Source organism: Crinia signifera, chromosome 19 (genome assembly GCF_055691185.1).
Source record: "Crinia signifera chromosome 19, ASM5569118v1, whole genome shotgun sequence".
NCBI classification, from domain to species: domain Eukaryota; kingdom Metazoa; phylum Chordata; class Amphibia; order Anura; family Myobatrachidae; genus Crinia; species Crinia signifera.
In genome coordinates, this window is record NC_139226.1 from 116,950,449 (window position 1) to 116,972,060 (window position 21,612).

Sequence of the window (21,612 nt, forward strand, 5' to 3'; positions counted from 1 at the left end):
GTAATATAGAATTACATGAATAACAATGTAAACATACACTTATGAATTGATCATACATATTGACATGTACATAACTGTCTGATATCAGCAATATGAAGTACAATAAGGTGGCTTTGAGAAGCTATTTTGCATGTCTGGAGACTTCATTCGAGGTAGCGTGTTCCACTGGGTTCAGTTCACCAAGGGAAGGACGTGCAAAACCAAGCACAAGAACGTGCTGTTAGAAGTTTATGAAAACAGTAAATACTTGGAAAAATACTCTTGTAGTCCCTTTATCTGCAGCGACATCTAGTGGTGAACTGTCTAATTGCAGATGAGAAATCTACTTAGAAATAGCAGTAACATGAATCTTAAAAAATAAAAAAAAAACTTTTATTTTTGCAAATCCATTTTGGGTAGGACAGCGAGATCTGTGATGCATATTTCTGGGATGTTTTTTTTCAAATCATGAAAAAAAACCATAGGCAGCCAGTGTCATGTTATTGTTGTGGAAGAACACGGTCTGCATTTATTGCATCTTCTGTTTTCATGTATTTGTCCCATTGTTTTTTTTTATTGTTTTTATTTAGTAGCCATAGATTTCATTTTCTACCCAGCCTGACTCTGTGCTCCTCCCATACCGGTCGTTACACAGCTCATATAGTTCGTTAGTAACAAATCCACTCTCTGTGCTGGCCAGTGTAACAAAGCCACTCTCCGAAAGGTTTCTTCCCATGTTATCATACTCTCCTGAGAGATTGTCCGGAGGTGAGGTCTCCCCTGAAGCGATCTGAAAGGAGGTATTGCGAATATTTGGTCTTGTTCCTGCTAAATCGGCGTCTGTCTGCCGCTTGATGACGTTGTAAATCTCCAGATTTGGGCTGTTCCGTCGATTTGGGGACAACCAGAAGCTGGGTTCCTTAACAGAGGTTTCACTTCTTTCTTGTCTCCTTAAAGAACATGAAATGATTCCTAATTAAATTCAGGTAACACATTTCCATAGCGCATGTGCAAAATGAGCAGCTCTACTCGCGCATGGCCACATCTGTGCAGAGCACAAACAGGTCGGGCAAATTTGAACTCTTACTGATGCAGGCCAGTATTGCATACATGCCTACTTTGGAAAACTAGTTTCAGGGAGATTATAGTTGGTAGTAGAATTTTGCACAGCGCCCCCATTGAGTGTTTAGTTCCATATATGGAGATATTGTGAAAAGAGATTGTGCACGTGGCACCTAGAAGTGTGGGTGTGTACGGCTACATCTGAGAGGAATCTTGAATGTAAATGTATCTATCTCTCATTCCTTTTTTTCCCCAAAAATGTAACCGTGTAATGTGGCCTAGGTGAAATGAGGGAGATTGCTAGACTAATGAGGGAGAGAGGGAGATTGCTGCTCTTTCAGGGAGTCTCCTGCAGAATGCAGGAGGGGAGGTAACTATGATGTAACAGTGTAATGTGGGCTAGGTGACATGAGGGAGATTGCTGGACTAATGAGGGAGAGAGGGAGATTACTGCTCTTTCAGGGAGTCTCCTGCAGAATGCAGGAGGGTAGGCAACTCTGCAGTATTGGGGAAGCTGATTATCGTCCAGTGGCCTTTGTAATATCTTTATTAAAAATACAGCTATACTGTAACTTCATCTATAGATCCCTCTGCGTGGGAGAAAAGGGACCTCTTAATAAATGCTCCTGTTGACTATTGGTGTTCAGTACAGGTCCCATAACAGATAACATGGGGAATTAGATCAATGCAGCTTATACGGTGTACATGTCAACCTATGTCAACATAGACCAGTGGTTCCCAAACGTTTTCAGTCCAAGGCACCCTTTGGGTCTTCAAGACTTTTTCAAGGCACCCTTAAGCCAAAATAATTTAATATGGGTAACTAGGTGACCCGTCACATGCAAAAAAAAATAGGAATAAATTTGGTACTTGTTTCCTATCTGGGCGCCCGCTAAGTTAATTGCGCACCATGCTATTCTCTGTATAAAAATCGGATCGCATCGCATCGGATACCACAAATACACATACACGATATTGAACGATGCGATGCGATGCGATCCGATTCGATTTCCCATAGGAAACAATGTTAAATGGATCAATTTACCCAAATCAGCATAGGGAAGAATGGTAAATGGGCCAGAAACCCCAAAAAAACCCACAGAGCAGTGGAATGTCCCCCCAAAAGTAGTTGACGCCACCCCGCCATCAACGTGAACCCGAAGCGTGGCGAGCGCAGCGAGCCCGCGAGGGGCGGCGGTACGCGTCCTCCGACCTTTTCATGCCCTACTATCCACTAGGGCGTGGAGCGAGAATAGAATAGTGTGGCGAGCGCAGCGAGCCACCGAGCCCGAAGCGTGGCGAGCGCAGCGAGCCCCGCGCGGGGACGCGGATACCTTCACAGGTAAACGCGTCCCTTCGCGGGCTTCCCAGGTGTCCGCGTCGCCATGGACACCTGGGAAGCCCGCGAAGGGACGCGTTTACCTGTGAAGGTATCCGCGTCCCCTCGCGGGGCTCGCTGCGCTCGCCACACTATTCTATTCTCACTCCACGCCCTAGTGGATAGTAGGGCATGAAAAGGTCGGAGGACGCGTACCGCTGCGCTCGCCACGCTTCGGGTTCACGTTGATGGCGGGGTGGCGTCAACTACTTTTGGGGGGACATTTCAATGTTCAGGGGTGTTTTTGGCCCATTTACTATTGTTCCTATGATAATTTGGCTAAATTGAGCCATTTCACATTGTTTCCTATGGGAAATCGGATCGCATCGCATCGTATACCATCGTACATCATCGAGTACCGAATCCGATGCGATGCGATCCGATTTCATTACGGTGCCGTACGTAGAAAACCTGGGCGCCCAGATAGGAAACAAGTACCATAAATTTATAGCGAGGTTGGTGTAGTAGGATGAAAGAAGAAGAACCGGCTCATTTGGTCATTTGGAGTAGCCGAGAAAAACAGGTCATCTTAAGGGGCCTACAACACAGGAAGATGCCAGATCACTCAGCACACAGTGATGTGTCAGCGCTGTGTGCTGAGCCATCTGTCCGGGCCAATGTTTTCTGTTGAGAACACTGGCCCTAGCCGATTAATATCCGGCATGGTGGATATTAATAGCCGGGGGTGATAGCGACGCACAGGGCCAAGCATCCCCATCGCTATGGCCCCTACAAAGAGATGCAATGTAACAACCCTTGCATCTCTGTCACTACCGCTGCACCTAGAAAAAAAAAAGGTACTTGTTTAGTTTCACGGCAGCCGATATATCGGATGTGATATCGGCCGATATTTTTACCTGTTCATAATCACTGCGCATGGAGTTGATTTTATATTGTGTGGCGAGTGCAGCGAGCCACCGGACCCGATTTGATCGTGGCTGGAGGGGGGGGCCCTTTCAGAGACCCCCAGAGCCCTTGCCTTAATCCGGCTCTGCACTACACACCCCAGCAGTAGAACTCCCTGCTATGCTGCACCATCGTATTACCCCCCCCCGTCCCATGTAAACATAAAACTTCTAGTCCCCTGAAGGGTTAATCAGCCATCTTGTCTTAATGTACTTCTAAGTTTCGTTTCTCCTTTACATTCTTAATGTACTTCTGAGTTTCGTTTCTCCTGCACATTCTGTAAGTTTCTTTTCCTGCATGTCACGTGTTGCTACTTCCCCATTCTGTTTCAGTTTACTCTGTGTGATGCACTTCGAGATAACTGTATACCATGCGATTTGTCCGAAACTGCTGTATGTTACACCATGTCCCTATATGGTAGCTTGTACTCCCCCCCTAGACATTGTACTTTCCCCACCTACCTAAATGCCAGCCTATTAGCTTGTCGAGCCTACATTCTATGTATTGTTATAAATATGTGGTACATCCCCCATTAAAGCCAGAGTTGTACCCTGCATACTTGGTCTCCGATTATTGATCATTTCTATACAGGGTCTCTCTCTCACGGAATTCTAAGGAGTCATCACATTGAGGTCTAACAGGTAAAGGAGGGATAACAATTCACAGTCCAACAGCTGGGGGCTGCGAGTCCGGGATTCAGAGTCTGTCCCCAGACTGACAGACGAGTAATCTCTCTGTCTTTGTGGGATTGCAGACAGTCTGAATCTGAACCCGTGTATCTCTGTTCCGGGAACAGAAGAACACTTTTACGAAGTCTGGGACTTCTGAAGTCAGGGACTTCACTTCAATGTGCGCACACAGATCTGGGATCTGAACATTGACATTTGTGTCTGGGACACATAGACAGGACCTGGGGTCCGATTTAGTGACCTCAATTTGATCACTCGTCTCTTTATGGCCATTCTTTTCTGTCTTCATTTATTGTATGTTTAAAACTGTCTGTTCTATTGAATATCCTTTGTGTGGTTGGTAAGTGAACACACAATTGATATCTGTATAACCATTGTAAGTGCGGTTGGTAAGTTCACGCACAATAACATCAGGAAAATATTGTTTACTGTATGCCAACAGACTAGCGGCCTTGATGCTTCCTTACCTCTAAGGATAACGCTACGTGAGGCTTCATATACAGTATTCACATAACAACAAGACTCTGTCCACCGTCACGTAGACGGTCTGTTGTTTCACTAACATTTTGTACTAAAAATTTTATATTAATGGGATGTACTTAGAGGAAATATAGTTCATATAATATTCAGATAAAGACCAACCCTCACAGTCTGCTGCCACAGGTCCCGACCTGCCTGACTGAGACGGCGCCCCTGGTCTGAGTATTAAGAACTTTCCACGCTCTCATTCACAGTCAGAAATATTGATACACAATCATACCCCGACATGGGTGGAAATAATAGTAAGAATAAAACAGTCTATCCACCACCATTACCTAGTGAAACATGTAAGGAATATGTTGCCCGTAATTCATCCACGGATTACTTCTTAGTTAATCCATGGGTAGACAATTTAGCAGGGTGGACAGAAGCCGTAAGTCCCAACCCTTTCCCCAGAGAAGGATCAAACTACCCTTTCTTCATGGATATGGTCAAAGGTCTTTGTCTAGAGGACAAGGAAGCCTGGCCATATTATACAGGAGATCCCAAATGGGATATGAAATATATGCGTGCAGGAGGAGAACAATGGCTTACTATTGCTCCCTTCTGGCATGACACAAACCTGTCTAAGAAACAAAGGAAAATTAAAGCCGTCACCACTAAACTCCACAATATTGAAGAAGTTAGATATAACAAATCACTAAAAATCCTGTCACCTCCACCTTACAGTCCAGTATATCCTTCCCTCACAGATACAGAACTGATGGCCGTGGGTCACCATGTTCTACATCCTACCGCACCTCCACCCAAACCAGATCTTAGTTTAAAGGATAAAAAGGAAACTAATACGGAGGATATGCCTCTATTAGAAGGAGAAGAGAAAGAACCTTTAACAAAAGGCACCAGAGTACATGCAGACAAATCACTAGTTACTACACAACTTGGCCCGAAGACAACAAAATCTGGTGCCACCTATGATGGCACAACAACTCAATACTGTCCCTTCATGACAATTGGTGACCAATTACTTGTTAAACCAATTGACATAGAAGACCTAAATAGGATCATTAAACACTGCCCAAAACCCTCTGTAACCGCGGCAGGAACCATTGCCTATCTGAAGAAAGCATGTGTAGGCAGAAATTACACCCATGATGACATAAAACTGATTGTTGATAATGTAATCGACCATCACCATGCATGGGATTGGAATAAGATCAAAAGTTTCAAAAACATTACAACCACGGTAGGAACAGCAAACTACCCCTTAAATAATTCAGAAGGAATAGCCACAATGTGGAAAGAAATAGAAGCAGGAATGACCAAGGTCTTCAAAATGAGGTCCTCATTGCCTGTCGCAGTGGCGTGCAAACAAAAACCCACTGAATCAGTCACTGAATTTTGGAAGAGATTTAAAAGATGCTGGACTGAGGAAGCGGGACTACTTCTTGAAATATTCCCTTTACTCATTTCCACCTTTATCAATAACCTACACCCCTCCATTTCCACGCCAGTTAAACAAAGTGTCTCTTCCTGGACTTCAGACACCCTCCAGGAATTTGAGACCCATTTGTATGAAAAGGAGGCAGCTGGATGTTTTGACATGAAAAAGACAATTGTCACAACACACAGTTATCAACAAGACAACAGGGGCCCACCAAATAGACAGAGTAGGGCACCCCAATATGGTCAAAGGAAACCCTTCAGACCATCACAAGGCCCACCACACCAACACCATCGGGCCCCTCCTTACAACAGAGATAATAACACTGGCGCAATAGCAAAACAAACAACATGTTACAATTGTGGCCAAGATACACACTGGGCTAGGGAATGCCCATTCCCACCCCAAAGACCACAACAACCATACCGACCTCCACAAGGCCCACAAAGGCCCCAACAACCACCTTTCACACAAGGGCCACCCAGACCATCCCGTGGCCCCACACCGGTCCAAGACCATGTACGTTTTAGAGTTGACTGGTCCGACCCCACCCTGTGACGGGGCCCGGAGGAGGGTGTCCCATCTTTTGTCCAATTTACCACCCACTGGGAAGATGCACCCCTTGTCACATTATGGGGGAAATTTACCAATATGAAAAACCTAGTTTTTCGTATTGGTATTTTCCCTACGACTGCATACGACTGTTTAAGTCGTATGCAAAGTCGTGTTCCGGAGGGGGATTTACAAAGCAGTCATATACGACTGCTTTGTAACCCACCGATGTCGTAGGAATTCGTATTAGCGGCCGTATATACGGCCGCTAATACGAATTATTTCTAGCAGTCTGCACGGATCAGTCAGATCCGTGCAGGCTGCAATGTGTAAAAAAAAATAGAAAAATAAATAAATAAAAAAAAAAACCGGCGTGGGGTCCCCCCCACAGCCGAAACCAGCACCAGGCTGACAGAGCCTGGAGCCGGTAATTAAAAATCAGGGAACCCGACAAATAGGGGTTCCCCGATTTTTAACAACCAGCCCCAGGCTCCTGCTCTGGGGCTGGTTCCCAAAATACGGGGGACAAAATGACTAGGGGTCCCCCGTATTTTAAGAACCAGCCCCAGGCAAAACCAGCCAGCAGGCTAATGCCACAGCCGGGGGGAGACTTTTTATGCAAGTCCCCCCGGCCAAAGCATTAACACTACCGACCAGTCAGCCTGGCCAGGGGCCCTGGGGGAGTGGGGACCCCCCCAATAAAGGGGTCCCCCCCCTCCAGGACTTACCTGACCAGGCTGAAGCCTGGTGCTGTCCTCGATGCCCCTGGGCGGTGGGCATCGAGCTGATAGTTGTGTAAAAAATAGAAGAAACCATTGTTTTTTACTGTGGCACTACAAGTGCCAGCAAGCCTCCCCAGCAAGCTGGGACTTGGAGAACCACAAGTCCCAGCCTGCTGGGCATTAAAGGGCCCGCTGGGTCTTGTAGTGCCACAGTAAAAAAAATAGTTAAATAAAACACACTGACACACATTTTAAATAAAAGTTTAATACATACAAAACACACATACTGATACTTACCTAGCTTGATCCCGTTGGTAGGTCGCTGGCTCCGGTGTCGGCGGCTCCGTGTCGGCGGCTCCGTTGTCGGCGGCTCCGTGTCGGCGGCTCCGGGGTCGTCGGCGTCCTGTCCGAAGATAATCCATGTTGGACCTGTGGAAGGAAATCCTACTCACCCAGGTCCTGCATGGATGGTCTTCGTTCTTCATCCGTCGACATCCCGGTCTTCTGACAGCTGCTGGCGACTTCCAGTAGCTGTCGGCATCTTCCGCGACGCTCCCCGGCTTTCAGAGCCGGAGAGAGAACCTTCCTGGTCGGCGTCTGGGCTCAGAATGAATTCTGGCCAATCAGGAGCCGCCTAGCCGCCTAGCGGCCAATCAGGAAAGACCTTTCCTGATTGGCCGCTAGGCGGCTAGGCGGCTCCTGATTGGCCAGAATTCATTCTGAGCCCAGACGCCGACCAGGAAGGTTCTCTCTCCGGCTCTGAAAGCCGGGGAGCGTCGCGGAAGATGCCGACAGCTACTGGAAGTCGCCAGCAGCTGTCAGAAGACCGGGATGTCGACGGATGAGGAACGAAGACCATCCATGCAGGACCTGGGTGAGTAGGATTTCCTTCCACAGGTCCAACATGGATTATCTTCGGACAGGACGCCGACGACCCCGGAGCCGCCGACACGGAGCCGCCGACAACGGAGCCGCCGACACGGAGCCGCCGACACCGGAGCCAGCGACCTACCAACGGGATCAAGCTAGGTAAGTATCAGTATGTGTGTTTTGTATGTATTAAACTTTTATTTAAAATGTGTGTCAGTGTGTTTTATTTAACTATTTTTTTTACTGTGGCACTACAAGACCCAGCGGGCCCTTTAATGCCCAGCAGGCTGGGACTTGTGGTTCTCCAAGTCCCAGCTTGCTGGGGAGGCTTGCTGGCACTTGTAGTGCCACAGTAAAAAACAATGGTTTCTTCTATTTTTTACACAACTATCAGCTCGATGCCCACCGCCCAGGGGCATCGAGGACAGCACCAGGCTTCAGCCTGGTCAGGTAAGTCCTGGAGGGGGGGGACCCCTTTATTGGGGGGGTCCCCACTCCCCCAGGGCCCCTGGCCAGGCTGACTGGTCGGTAGTGTTAATGCTTTGGCCGGGGGGACTTGCATAAAAAGTCTCCCCCCGGCTGTGGCATTAGCCTGCTGGCTGGTTTTGCCTGGGGCTGGTTCTTAAAATACGGGGGACCCCTAGTCATTTTGTCCCCCGTATTTTGGGAACCAGCCCCAGAGCAGGAGCCTGGGGCTGGTTGTTAAAAATCGGGGAACCCCTATTTGTCGGGTTCCCTGATTTTTAATTACCGGCTCCAGGCTCTGTCAGCCTGGTGCTGGTTTCGGCTGTGGGGGGGACCCCACGCCGGTTTTTTTTTTATTTATTTATTTTTTCTATTTTTTTACACTGAAGCCTGCACGGATCTGACTGATCCGTGCAGGCTAAAACGCAAATACGACATGAAAATGGTGTTCTATTTTCCTGTCGTATTTGCGTGGGTGTTTTACACCACTAAGCAGCCGTATTATCAGTACGGCTGCTTAGTAAATCAGAAACCACCATTCTTTTGAATGGTGATTTCTGTCGTATTCTATCGATGGTGTAGACATTCGTATTTGTAAATACAAATACGAATGTTCCATCTTTAGGACTACGAATTTTTGTATTTTTGGGATTGTAAATCCCGAAAATACAAATTCGTAAAAAAAAGGTGTATTTCTCCCTACGAATACACCTTTTTTCTACGAATCCATTTTGGTAAATGTCCCCCTATATGTGAATGGGAAGAAACTACCCTTTTTGGTAGATAGCGGTGCCACAACCAGTGTCCTGTGTTCCTTACACTATGATGGTGAATTACAAAAGACTACTCCTTCAATGGGAATCAACGGGATACCCACTGACACTTACCTGACTGACGAACTGACCATACAATCTGTAAACGGACGTTATTTAGGTGAACATCAATTCAGGGTCATCGCAGAATGCCCTGTCAACTTATTGGGAAGGGACCTTTTCAATAAATTCCGCATCTCCATCACACCTTCACCCAAGGGAAGTGGACTTCACGTCACTTCACCACACTTCTTAATGTCCCAAGACTCACTTAACGCTTCAATTGACAAAATCAACGCAGGAATCTGGGCCAACGGTCCCTATGACACAGGCTTCATACCCTGTACGCCATACAAAGCCAAACTCAAACCAGATTCAAGTCAAGTATACATCAAACAGTACCCACTCTCACCAGAGAAAATTGAAGGTCTTAGACCAATGATACAGGAGTTCTTAGAACAAGGCATACTGAGATATGTGATCTCACCATACTGCACACCCATCAACCCGGTCGCTAAGGCTGATGGAAGCATTAGATTTGTACAGGACTTGAGGAAGGTAAATGACCTCATAGTCCCAATTGCACCAATAGTGCCAGACATAAACACACTCATTTCAGCCATCCCTGCAGATGCAGCCTTTTTCTCCGTTGTGGATTTGAAAAACGCATTTTTTAGCATTCCGATCGATGCAGAGACCCAATTACTTTTTGCTTTTTCTTTTGAAGGTAGACAACTCACCTGGTGCCCTCTACCCCAAGGCTATATTGACTCCCCAGTAGTCTATAGCATAGTCCTCCAAGCCACATTGGCTCCATGGCACCCCCCCCATAGTTCTGTCCTGCTACAGTATGCAGATGATCTGCTACTCTGTAGTCCAACGGAGGAGGCCAGCCGGGAGGATGGTATATCACTGTTAAACTGGTTATGTGAATGTGGACACAAGGTGTCCAAAACAAAAATGCAATGGTGTCAAAAGCATGTCAATTACTTGGGTTTTGTGCTCTCTGAGGGAGAAAGGAAAATCAGCCCACAACGCATACAGTCTGTACTGGGCCTGGTCACCCCAGCTACCCAGAAGGATATGCTGTCTTTCTTGGGTATGGTAAATTACTGCAGACAGTGGATTTCTGATTGTTCCTATTACGATAATATCTTGAGACAATGCACACTCAGAGACAAACCCAAAGTCATACAATGGTCAAATGAAATGTTTTCTGCATATGAAAAGCTCAAAGCAATGTTAGTTAAAAGCCCCGCGCTTGGTCTCCCCAACTATGTTTTGCCATTTCACCTGTTTGCAAGGGACACCTGTAAAACTATGGCGGGGGTACTAACACAATATCATGGAGGCAAAATGCGACCCGTCGCATTCTTTTCAAAGGTAATGCCGGTCACTGTACAAGGAATGCCTGCTTGTCTTCGAGCACTGGCTGCCTGTGCAATGGTTGTTGAAATGGCTGCCGCACTCACTTTAGGACACAGTACCGTTCTCCATACTACACATAACGTATTGTCCATCCTCAAAGGCTTACATACACAACACATGTCAGCCCAAAGACTCAGTGGTTACGAGGTACTCCTACTAGGTAACCCATCACTCATTATCAAGTACGCAACAAATTCAGAGGGACCGGTGCCCATACTCAATGCCCTTTTAGGCTTAAAAGGACCTGACGACGAGGCACCTCCTCCACATGACTGTTCTCTGACAATTGACTCAGAAACTTCACCCAGAAGTGACATGTCGACTGTGCCCATACCTGACGCCGACATAATTTTTGTTGACGGATCTTGCAGTCGACCAAATGACAACACGTACCAGGCAGGCTACGCAGTAGTTAAACTTCCTCAAACTGTTCTTGAAGCAAAAGCAGTTCCTCTACAATCAGCACAAGCTGCTGAACTAATTGCTCTCACAAGAGCATGCCACCTATACACTGCAAAGCCTGTCACTATTTACACAGACTCCAAATATGCCTATGGCGTTGTCCACGACCATGGTATGATTTGGCAGCGTCGAGGCTTCACAGGCGCTGATGGAAAAGGCATATCACATGCCCAATTAATCACTGATCTCCTACATGCAATCACACTGCCTTCACACATTGCCATCCTCCACTGCAAAGCACACACCGGAGGAAAGGACGATATCTCGCGGGGCAATGCCCTTGCTGACACTGCTGCAAAACAGGCTGCTACCACATCCACATACAATCTCACACTGGCCGTAATCTCGCCACCATCCTTAGATGACACATACTTACTTACGGAATTACAGGCGGCTGCCTCTAACTCTGATTTATCAGATTGGACATATCCAATTCTGCAGAAGAATCCACAGACTGGATTAATCTGCAAAGAGGGGAAACCGTGTATCCCCCAAACAAGTGCTTCACTGTTCATAGCACACTACCACGGAGTAGGTCACCACAGTAAAGTCACGACAACACTGCTCCTCACCAATGATTTTTACATCACAAATGCAAAAGAACTTGTAAACCAATATGTTAGCAGATGTATTGTGTGTCTTAGAAACAACCCAAACAACCCCAACAAAGCAAGACACCAGCATCTTGAATACCCAACCACCCCGTTTACTCACCTGCAAATAGATTTTACCCATATACCAGGTACAGGAAAACAAGAATACGCTTTGGTCATAGTTGATATGTTCTCGCGATGGCCAGAAGCATTTCCAACAAAGGCCCTTATTCTGAATCGGACGGTACGGCCCGCGTGCGGCCGTACCGCCGATGTTTTTAGTCTGCACATGCGCAGAGGTCAATCTGCGCATGTGCAGCCCCATTCGCCGCAGACGTATTTCGTCCGCCGCAAAGGGGGCGTATAGGGGCGTGAGGGGCTTCATACCCTCATTTCCCTATGTATACGCCCCGCGTTTCATGGGCGTTCCCATGCAAACGCGGGGCGTATGCATGCTAATCAGGGTATGACGCCACTGATGGGGGCGGAAAGCTGACGTCGCCGGATGTCAGCTCTCAGCCCCCATACAAGCTATCACACGGACGATTGTCCGTGTGGTCTCAGCTTGCGGGAGCTGCTGTGGCGTGCGGCCCTGCCTTCGATGGTCGACGACCATCGAAAGCAGGGGGCAGCTCCCACCATGGTGGAGGCGTACGCCCCACCATTTTTATGCGGATCGCCAGCCGTCCGTGTACGGACGGCCGTGGCGATCCGTCTCGTGGGCGGGGATTGGTTTGTGCGGCCGGAGCACCGTGTGCGGCTCCGGCCGCACCAACCAGAATAAGGGCCAAAGTCCGAGGACGCAAAAACAGTTGCCCGCATTCTCACGCAGGAGATCATTCCGCGATGGGGATGCCCACTACAAATCAATAGCGATAAAGGATCAGCCTTTACTGCAAAAGTCACTGAAGCTCTAGTTAAAGCCTTGCAAATCCAATGGAAATTCCACATTCCCTATCATCCCCAGAGCTCAGGTATCGTGGAACGAATGAATAGGACTTTAAAGGATAAATTGAGAAAAGCAACAGGCGGCACCTTCAGCAAATGGAAGACAGTCCTTCCCATCATACTGGCTGAAATTAGAATGACGCCACAAAAGACTCTAGGTTATTCCCCCTTCGAAGTGCTAATGGGCAGACCCTTCCCCACGCCCTGGGCGAAGAAACCATTAGTCATAGCGGAAGGGGACTTAGAAGTAATAAGAGAAGAATACATAAGATCCCTAATACAGAAACTAGATGAGATTGAACAAAATGTTATCTTTAAAAATCCTTCTCATCCACAGATACCCACTCACCCATTCAGGGTTGGAGACAAGGTCGTTGTGAAGATCCTGCCAAGGAACAAGAACCCCGGAGACTTCGCATACGGACCAGAGACAGAAGTGGTCGCTGTCACAAGAACGGCTGTTCTTACAGACGAGGGACCAACGTGGATCCACGCATCCAGAGTAAAGAAAATCCCAACTTCAGCTGCTATCGACACAGAGGTCGACACCGATTCAGAGATTGACACAGGCTGGACCAGCGAGGTACTAACGAGGGTAGACAACCCTGACCTCCACCCTGGAGAAGAACTGCCGGTTGGAGACACCGAGGACGAGGATTTACAAACTCCTGAAGCCGAGGGGGACTTTGAGAGAAATGATTCCCCCCACTTTAGCCCTAGTGACTTTGCTAGGTCTTGCAGTATATATACCCCTTAAAGCTGAAGTAAATATAACTCGAGATGACGAACTGTTAACCCTATGGTATAATTCATCTAATACCCATGTTGCCACATTTGTGCTTGACTATTTCCAATTCCCAAAAATAGCTAAAAAGAGAGAAAAAATCGATCTAGCCATGCGATTCGATCAAGTACCAAAGTCCAACTTAAGGCCCAAAGTTATTTATATCTGTGTAACAAGTGATTACTGGGGACACAACTGCGATTATTGGGGGGCGGCAGCTTGGAATTCAGGGAACAAGTGGAATTACCGCCCCACCGAGGCCCTGAACAGGAAAGACAAACATAACAGGGCCCTCATAGACAGAATGACTATCTCTAGGCCCACCACCAGCTGCACCTCCTCTAACGCAGACCGACCCCGCGGGTACTGGAAACCTAAGACCCTCAAGCCCTGCCAGTTTACGATAAATATAGAAAACCCCAGCCCCCAAGACAGCGGCCTGTACGTATTTGGACTTCACTTCCCCCGAGGCCTAGTCCCTAGCCCCCGACAAACCTTCTACCTAAAGGATATGTATAATGATAAAAACTATGTCCCCAGTGCACAGAGGGGAAGGGATGACACAGGTAAGCCTCTTATGCCACACATAGTTAAGTTCAAAGACATGTTAGCTATCAACAACCCCACTTATGAAGATACTATAGCTATGGAAACTGGATTCTCAGATGTTAATTTTTGGTTAGAATGGATGAAATATAATGCCCATAAAAGTAATAATACTGATTGTTATGTATGTGCTAAATCCAGACCTCATCTAGGTACTGTCCCCCTGAATATACCAGAATCAGAGGATAAATGCTTTTTTACCTTGTACACTGATAATAAGACATTAGATAATGAATGTGAGTCATGGAAAAGGAATTACCCCATTTTGTCTAAACACACCAACCCAGGTAACGCTATCACCATCTACCCAGGTAATTACACTTGTTATTACTCAAATATCACCAATGGAGCTGATTTGAAAGTATTTCCTGAAGGATTCTGTGCCACTCGCAGATTCTTTGCCCTACCCATTATGAAAAAGTCCCTTGGTGATATTTATTTTATCTGTGGTGATATGAAAATTAGAACCAGACTCGAAAACACATGGAAAGGAGAATGTGCCCTGGCTAAAGTAATTATGCCTATCCACATTCTATCCTCCAGCATTGAAATACCCACACCTGCACCCACAACAAAACCACTAGACATTATTAGAAGTAAAAGAGAAACACCTAAGGAAAGTTTTGATCCTCATGTATACATAGATACTATTGGTGTCCCAAGAGGGGTCCCAGATGAGTTCAAAGCACGAAACGAAGTTGCTGCCGGCTTTGAATCACTGATACCCATTGTGACAATCAATAAAAATGTAGCATGGATAAATTATATGTATTATAATCAGCAGAGATTTGTTAATGATACCCGAGATGCTTTGAAAGGTATAGCTGAACAATTAGAGGCCACCTCCCAGATGACATTCCAAAATCGAATGGCCTTAGATATGATTCTTGCTGAAAAAGGAGGAACTTGTGTGTATATTAATAAAGTAACAGGATGCTGTACGTACATACCTGACAACACAGGTCCCAACGGTAAAATCACTTTAGCTATTAAAAAGTTAGAAGATCTATCCATCGAACTCAAGAAGAACTCAGGTGTCACCGACCCCTGGAGTGCTTGGTTTGGATGGATGAACAATTGGAAACATGCCTTAGCTCAGCTAGGCATTTTCCTACTTGTAGTACTGATATTATTTATGATTATTGCTTATTGTGTTTTCCCCCTGTGCAAGAAGATTGGGGCAAAATACCTAGACAATGCTACACCTGTTATGTATACTGATTTGTCTGCCAAGACCCCTTCCCCAGAAGATTACGCTGCTTATGTCACACAGCAACGCCAGAAGAGGGAAGCCGTTTATAAGAATCAGATAGTCTGAGAGACTATGATTCTAAGAGGGGATTGAAGGGTTAATCAGCCATCTTGTCTTAATGTACTTCTAAGTTTCGTTTCTCCTTTACATTCTTAATGTACTTCTGAGTTTCGTTTCTCCTGCACATTCTGTAAGTTTCTTTTCCTGCATGTCACGTGTTGCTACTTCCCCATTCTGTTTCAGTTTACTCTGTGTGATGCACTTCGAGATAACTGTATACCATGCGATTTGTCCGAAACTGCTGTATGTTACACCATGTCCCTATATGGTAGCTTGTACTCCCCCCCTAGACATTGTACTTTCCCCACCTACCTAAATGCCAGCCTATTAGCTTGTCGAGCCTACATTCTATGTATTGTTATAAATATGTGGTACATCCCCCATTAAAGCCAGAGTTGTACCCTGCATACTTGGTCTCCGATTATTGATCATTTCTATACAGGGTCTCTCTCTCACGGAATTCTAAGGAGTCATCACATTGAGGTCTAACAGGTAAAGGAGGGATAACAATTCACAGTCCAACATCCCCCCAGTAAATAGCTTTCTTCTATGCAACAGTGTCTGCCTGTCATGAGACACTTGTCTGCTGTGCGCATTCCGGCAGCCGCCACCATCTGAACACAGGCACACCTCCCAACAGTCCCGATTTCAGAGGGAAAGTCCCGATTATCAGGGCCTGTCCCACTGTCCCTCCCGCGGCCGGCAGTGTCCCGCGGTGAGGGGGGCTGTTGGGAGTCCCCCCAGCGTCTATTCCTGCAGCCAGGGGGCTGGGGGCATGGCTAGAGGCTCACAGAGCCTCTGGGTCATGCCCCCATAGCGGTAAAATGGGGGCGTGGCCTCGCGGGGAGCTGCGAATATAGGCCACGCCCCCAAAATTTGGTCACGCCCCCCAAAAATTCCGGCTTCAGCGTTGTCCCGCCTGCTCCTCCATCAAAGTTGGGAGGTATGCACAGGTAAGAGCACCATGCTTATACCTCCCATGCTGCGGCCGGCTGACTCCGAGTCATCCCGCATGAACCCTCCCGGGTTCACTCCCTGTCTCCCTCCCAGTGCTCAATCCCTGCACCTGCTCGGTGCTCAAACCCTGCCTCTCTCCCGTCGCTCAGTCCCCGCACACGCCGGCGCTCACACCCTGCCTCTCTCCCAGCACACACTCCCTGCTTCCCTCCGAGTCCCAGCCCTCACTCCCCCTCTACCTGCTCGAGGGGCGGCCTCTAGGGACACTTGCGCCGCGGCACCCCAGGGAGCTGCGGCGCAGTTTGGCAACCACTGATATAGAACACAAAGACGTGAAACTGCATGTTGATTTTTTTTCCGTTGACCTTTTCCATGCCGACCTATTGCTTGTGTCGACCTTTTGACCATGTGTCGACCTGTGGCCTGTTGACTGTCGATCTTTTCTGCTGTGTACCATCCAGGGTCGGAATGGGGCTGGGTATGATAATTAGTACATAGTACATATGCCCCTATATGTGGATTTCTTACGTTTATTTCATCCTAAGGGATGCAGATAACACATCGTACAGATCTGATGGAGAGCTGTCTGTCATACTTGCCTTCTCTCTATGATACAGCAGCACAAGACTCCGATAAAAATCAACAAGAGCGTCAGCAGCGGGATGGTTGCAATAAGAATAAAATGTAGATAAGTCTCTGAAATGACAAAGACAAAGTCACTCATCTGGGTGTATCGGCCATGTACACACAATGCTGGAAATAGGTTTGGTCCCTGGTGGGAATACAGCCTAGTTATGTATTATTTATATAGCGCATCAATGTTATTGGGTCCTCCACCAGGGGCTTCATTTACCCTAGTGTGGTCTTTCAAAATCTTTGTGTGTGCCTCTAGCCCGTACCATGAAAAAAGGGTGTGACTACATGGGATTGGGTGTGGCTTTGTGTCCTGACCCCTCTTTTGTCCCTACTGGGGTCCCGGAGATGTGGGCTGCCCTTGGGGTCTGGGTTAGCTGCATTGTTGGCTCCTACACAGTGACAGGAACCAGGTGCTGCATATGTTACAGAGCAGCACCCGGCTCCTGTCACTTAGCAGGGGCTGGAATTTTTTTTTGCAACCCCCACATCCCATAGTGATGTCACTCCCCTGCCCAAATAATATTCCTAAACTTCAGTTCCTGCTCTACTGGTCATAGGCACAGGCCCCCATGCACCTAGTGCTATATCCAGCCACTGATCTACTGGTCATAGGCACAGGACCCCATGCTCCTAGTGCTACATCCAGCCCCTGTTTTACTGGCCATAGGCACAGGACCCCATGCTCCTAGTATATCCAGCCCTTGCTCTACTGGTCATAGGCACAGGCTCCCATGCTCCTAGTGCTACATCCAGCCCCTGTTTTACTGGCCATAGGAATAGGACCCCATGCTCCTAGTGCTACATCCAGCCCCTGTTTTACTGGCCATAGGGACAGGGCCCCATGCTCCTAGTGCTATATCCAGCCCCTGCTCTACTGGCCATAGGCACAGGTCCCCATGCTCCTATTGCTACATCGAGCCCCTGCTCTACTGGCTATAGGCACAGGCCCCCATGCTAGTAGTGCTACATCCAGCCCATCTCTGCTTCTCATAGGCACAGGCCCCCATGCTCCTAGTATTACATCCAGCCCTGCTCTACTGGCCATAGGCACAGGCCCCCATGCTCCTATTGCTACATTCTGCCCTTGCTGTAGAGGCTGAAGGCACAGGCCCCCATGCCATATTTGGCAACTTTCTAGTTGCCCTATCCCAGAGGGGTCGGCCAGGTCGGCATAACATTGGGTGTGGGATCTTCCTAAGCTGTGGGCGGTGCAGGGGCATCGATGCGCAATTGTGTCTTCTCTGCCCCATCCCCCTCTAGACAATTCTTTGTTTTCCGGGACTGTAACGCTGGGGGCGGGGCTATGATGAATCTTCTCTCAGTAGGGCGGTCACACATACCTTCTGCTTCTTTGGCTGTCTCATTTGTGTTTTTTATGGACACTTCTGGTTCCCTGGTGGCAAGTGATCCAACATCTTAAAAAATGGGAGAGAAAATAGATAGAGAGAAGTTAAGGAAGTTTAACACATGGTCTTCCCCATCTGAATACATTCTATAAACACAAAACACACAGGGAAAGAAAGTATAGTGTAGGTGCACTGGAAGTCCTTTTTATGTTACATAAAATATAACTTTTAATATTTTTGCATTAAAATTCGGTGAAATATTAAAACAATAGAAAGAAATAAAGAGCAGAAATAAGATTAAAAATGTAATGGCCGCTGCTCGGCTCTATCTTTTGTTTTCAGGTTTATAATATCCCTGTATGTTCCTAATCCGGGCTGACAGTATTTGTAATTCTCCAATGACTGTCACTTAGGCTCAATATGCCTCCCTGTATTGTCAGGGTTCGTTGTAGCACAGATGTGTCTTCAATTATAAGTGATATTTCACTAGTATGATGTGGTTGTGGGTAAATTTAAGGGCAAGGATGTCAGTCTTTCTGTGTGGGTGGGAGCCGCACTATCGGGGTGATTGGACAGTGTGTACACGTGCCACCAATCGTCCAATGTGTGGTTTCAATAATATTAAAGTCTATACACCGTCCTTTATATTATAATGTATGTTAGGAGCACATGGTTCCGCTCAGCATTAAATAGTATGGACTGAGGATACAGTATTCCGATTATACCATATGTGACCTTGTTTGAGCTAGGGGAATTTTAAGATTATCCGCCACTTTATACTGTTCGGCTTTCACCCTCCTCAAAACAAAGTTTCCTGTATATGTCTGTCTCTGATTTTTACACTGTGCGTGAGTTAAGGGATATTAGAATATCAGCTACTTTTAAATTTATGAGCTGTTACCCCACTCCCACAGTGTTTGAAGGTGTCTAGATAGTATCACACCTTCAGATAGACTTTTGTTGTTTTTAATGCCGAGTTTATTGTTGCTGTTGAGCTAAGGGAAATATATCTCAGCCTTATATTTATAGGCTTTTACCCCACTCAAAACTGCTTTCTATTGTAATTGTTGCTCTTAATATTGGACGGTGTGTATGGAAGGCATCAATATTCCAATCACTGTTTTATTCAAAGTTCAGAGATTTCTAGGTACAAGAACAGGTGCAAATATATTATTGGTGGCTTTACACACCAGTGTATAGTTTTTCAAAAGTTTGACATGTAATAACCACTTTATTATTGCTAGGCTATTAGTCCCACATATAACATCTTTAGAGACTGCCGCAATTTATTGTGTGGCACAGTCAGAAAAACACATTTCCCACATATTTCATATTTATTCTGTTACATCAATAGGAGTTATTATAAGGGATAGAGTAACAGCTTAGAGAAGTATTATTGGGCTGCTTGAAATGGGGTTTAGTTAAACATATATAGTAGCCGCTAATATGTGCCGGCTTTTACCCCCGCATAGCCCTTATACTATTGCCGTGCTGGCTGTTATTATATCCCTGTCCGTTTTAACGGACATGCAGCGGCTATTAAAGTCCGCACTGACGATATAGTGAGGCGGCTATACTGCTAGCTGCTCGCCCGTTATTAGAATATAACCGGCTTGTATTATAGCAGCAGCCGGCTATCTGATGCAAGCAGTACTAGTACTCGGCTGCGCTTCCACTTGCTGCCTATCCGTTTATCACCACATATAACTTTTACCACATAATCGCTACAAACACATTTATATACATTTTGACACTTATAGGAACATATAAGACAGAGGAGCTGCGGCCACTCGCTGCCAACGGCCGTTTCACCTAAGCTTCCTCAAGGCATTAACCCGTTTGCCTCCCAGGAAGGGTTTAAATCCCCTGCCATCTCTTCTGATTGGTTGATCTCAGTTAATACTGTTATGACACTTTGGTGTCGTATTTAGGGGCTATTTTATCATCATTAATTGATATCTCAGTGTTCACTCTGATATTTGGTATAATTGCCGCTAATTCTTTTGTATTCTTATACATTTTATTTTTATTTATATAGTGTATTATCAAATCTTGCATTTATTTAATATTTCTCTCAGTTTTGTTCATCATCAGATATGATTTTTAATGTTTTATTACATTTAAATATTTACATAGAGCGTCTTTTTTGTTGCTCATTCAAAGAATCTTGTAAAAGATATTTTAGAGATTACGCCATGTTTAATAATATTATTCATATTTGTTTTTTATATTTATTTATAGGTGTTTAATATTGTGATTAATTATATGGTGTTTTATCAGGTCTCTGCTTATTTCTTATGGTGTCAGGGCAGATTATTCTTATCTAGTTCAGTGGGGTATACATTGATTACAATTCCTGAATATGCATAGTTAGATGTTCTTATTGTGAGATAATATATAATTTTTTATTTTTTATAAAAAAGAGAAAGAAGAAGAAATTTGTTAGACTAACTGTGTTGTTATCACTCGTGAGGTGCAAACAAATAAATAAATAAATAAATAAATAGACTAAGTGAATATAAAGGTGCTAGAAAATCATAAAAGATAGTCTAAAATAAGAGGGTGATACAGTGTGATATTATGATGTATCAATCCTTTTAATCACTGTGTTGAATTCCTTTTTAAGTGACTAAGATGTGTTTTCTCATTGGTAAATTTTATTATTAATGATTCCTTCCGTTTTGTGTGAAACGTGAAAACTGTGTATATAGATATGTGATATAGGGGCTTCTCTTATCTTTTGAGATAAGTTGCCTTGTTTCTTATGTGCATGTTCATTGGTGCAGTCGATTTGATATCTGTTTTATATTGTTTCTTTATTCTATGCTTTTTATATATACATATGTTCATTCCATCTGTTATATCATGGTTATTGGATTTTTAATATACCTGATTTTCTCAATATAGTGTGTAATCTCTTGTATATATCGCTACTTGGTTGGGTATTTATTAATCTAGTCCCATTATCCTAGTTGATCAACCAGATACTGTGCCGTTTTCTTGGCAAAAAGGGGGATTTATTGTGGGGTATCATGTTCCCCATACTTAAATGCTCAGCATTTTTTTGTATATTATTAATGGATTAGAAGCTATCCCGTCTGTTTAAGGAAAAGAAGAAGAGATAGAAGGATGAAACTATAATAATTATTAATCTTTCTTTTTCATGCGCATTGCTGTTTCT

General features: G+C 45.6%; 1 protein-coding gene across 1 annotated transcript in view; it reads right to left on the bottom strand.

Moving 5' to 3' along the window:
- The window catches only part of LOC146042937 (layilin-like), a 42,283-nt gene continuing 20,671 nt past the window's right edge, over window positions 1–21,612 (bottom strand). The window contains exons 7-9 of the mRNA XM_083163224.1: window positions 18,426–18,500; window positions 17,049–17,145; window positions 1–929 (exon numbers count right to left, since the gene is read on the bottom strand). Of these exons, the coding sequence (XP_083019350.1) occupies window positions 566–929; window positions 17,049–17,145; window positions 18,426–18,500 (536 nt within the window). The 3' untranslated portion in view covers window positions 1–565. The remainder of the gene's footprint in view (window positions 930–17,048; window positions 17,146–18,425; window positions 18,501–21,612) is intronic.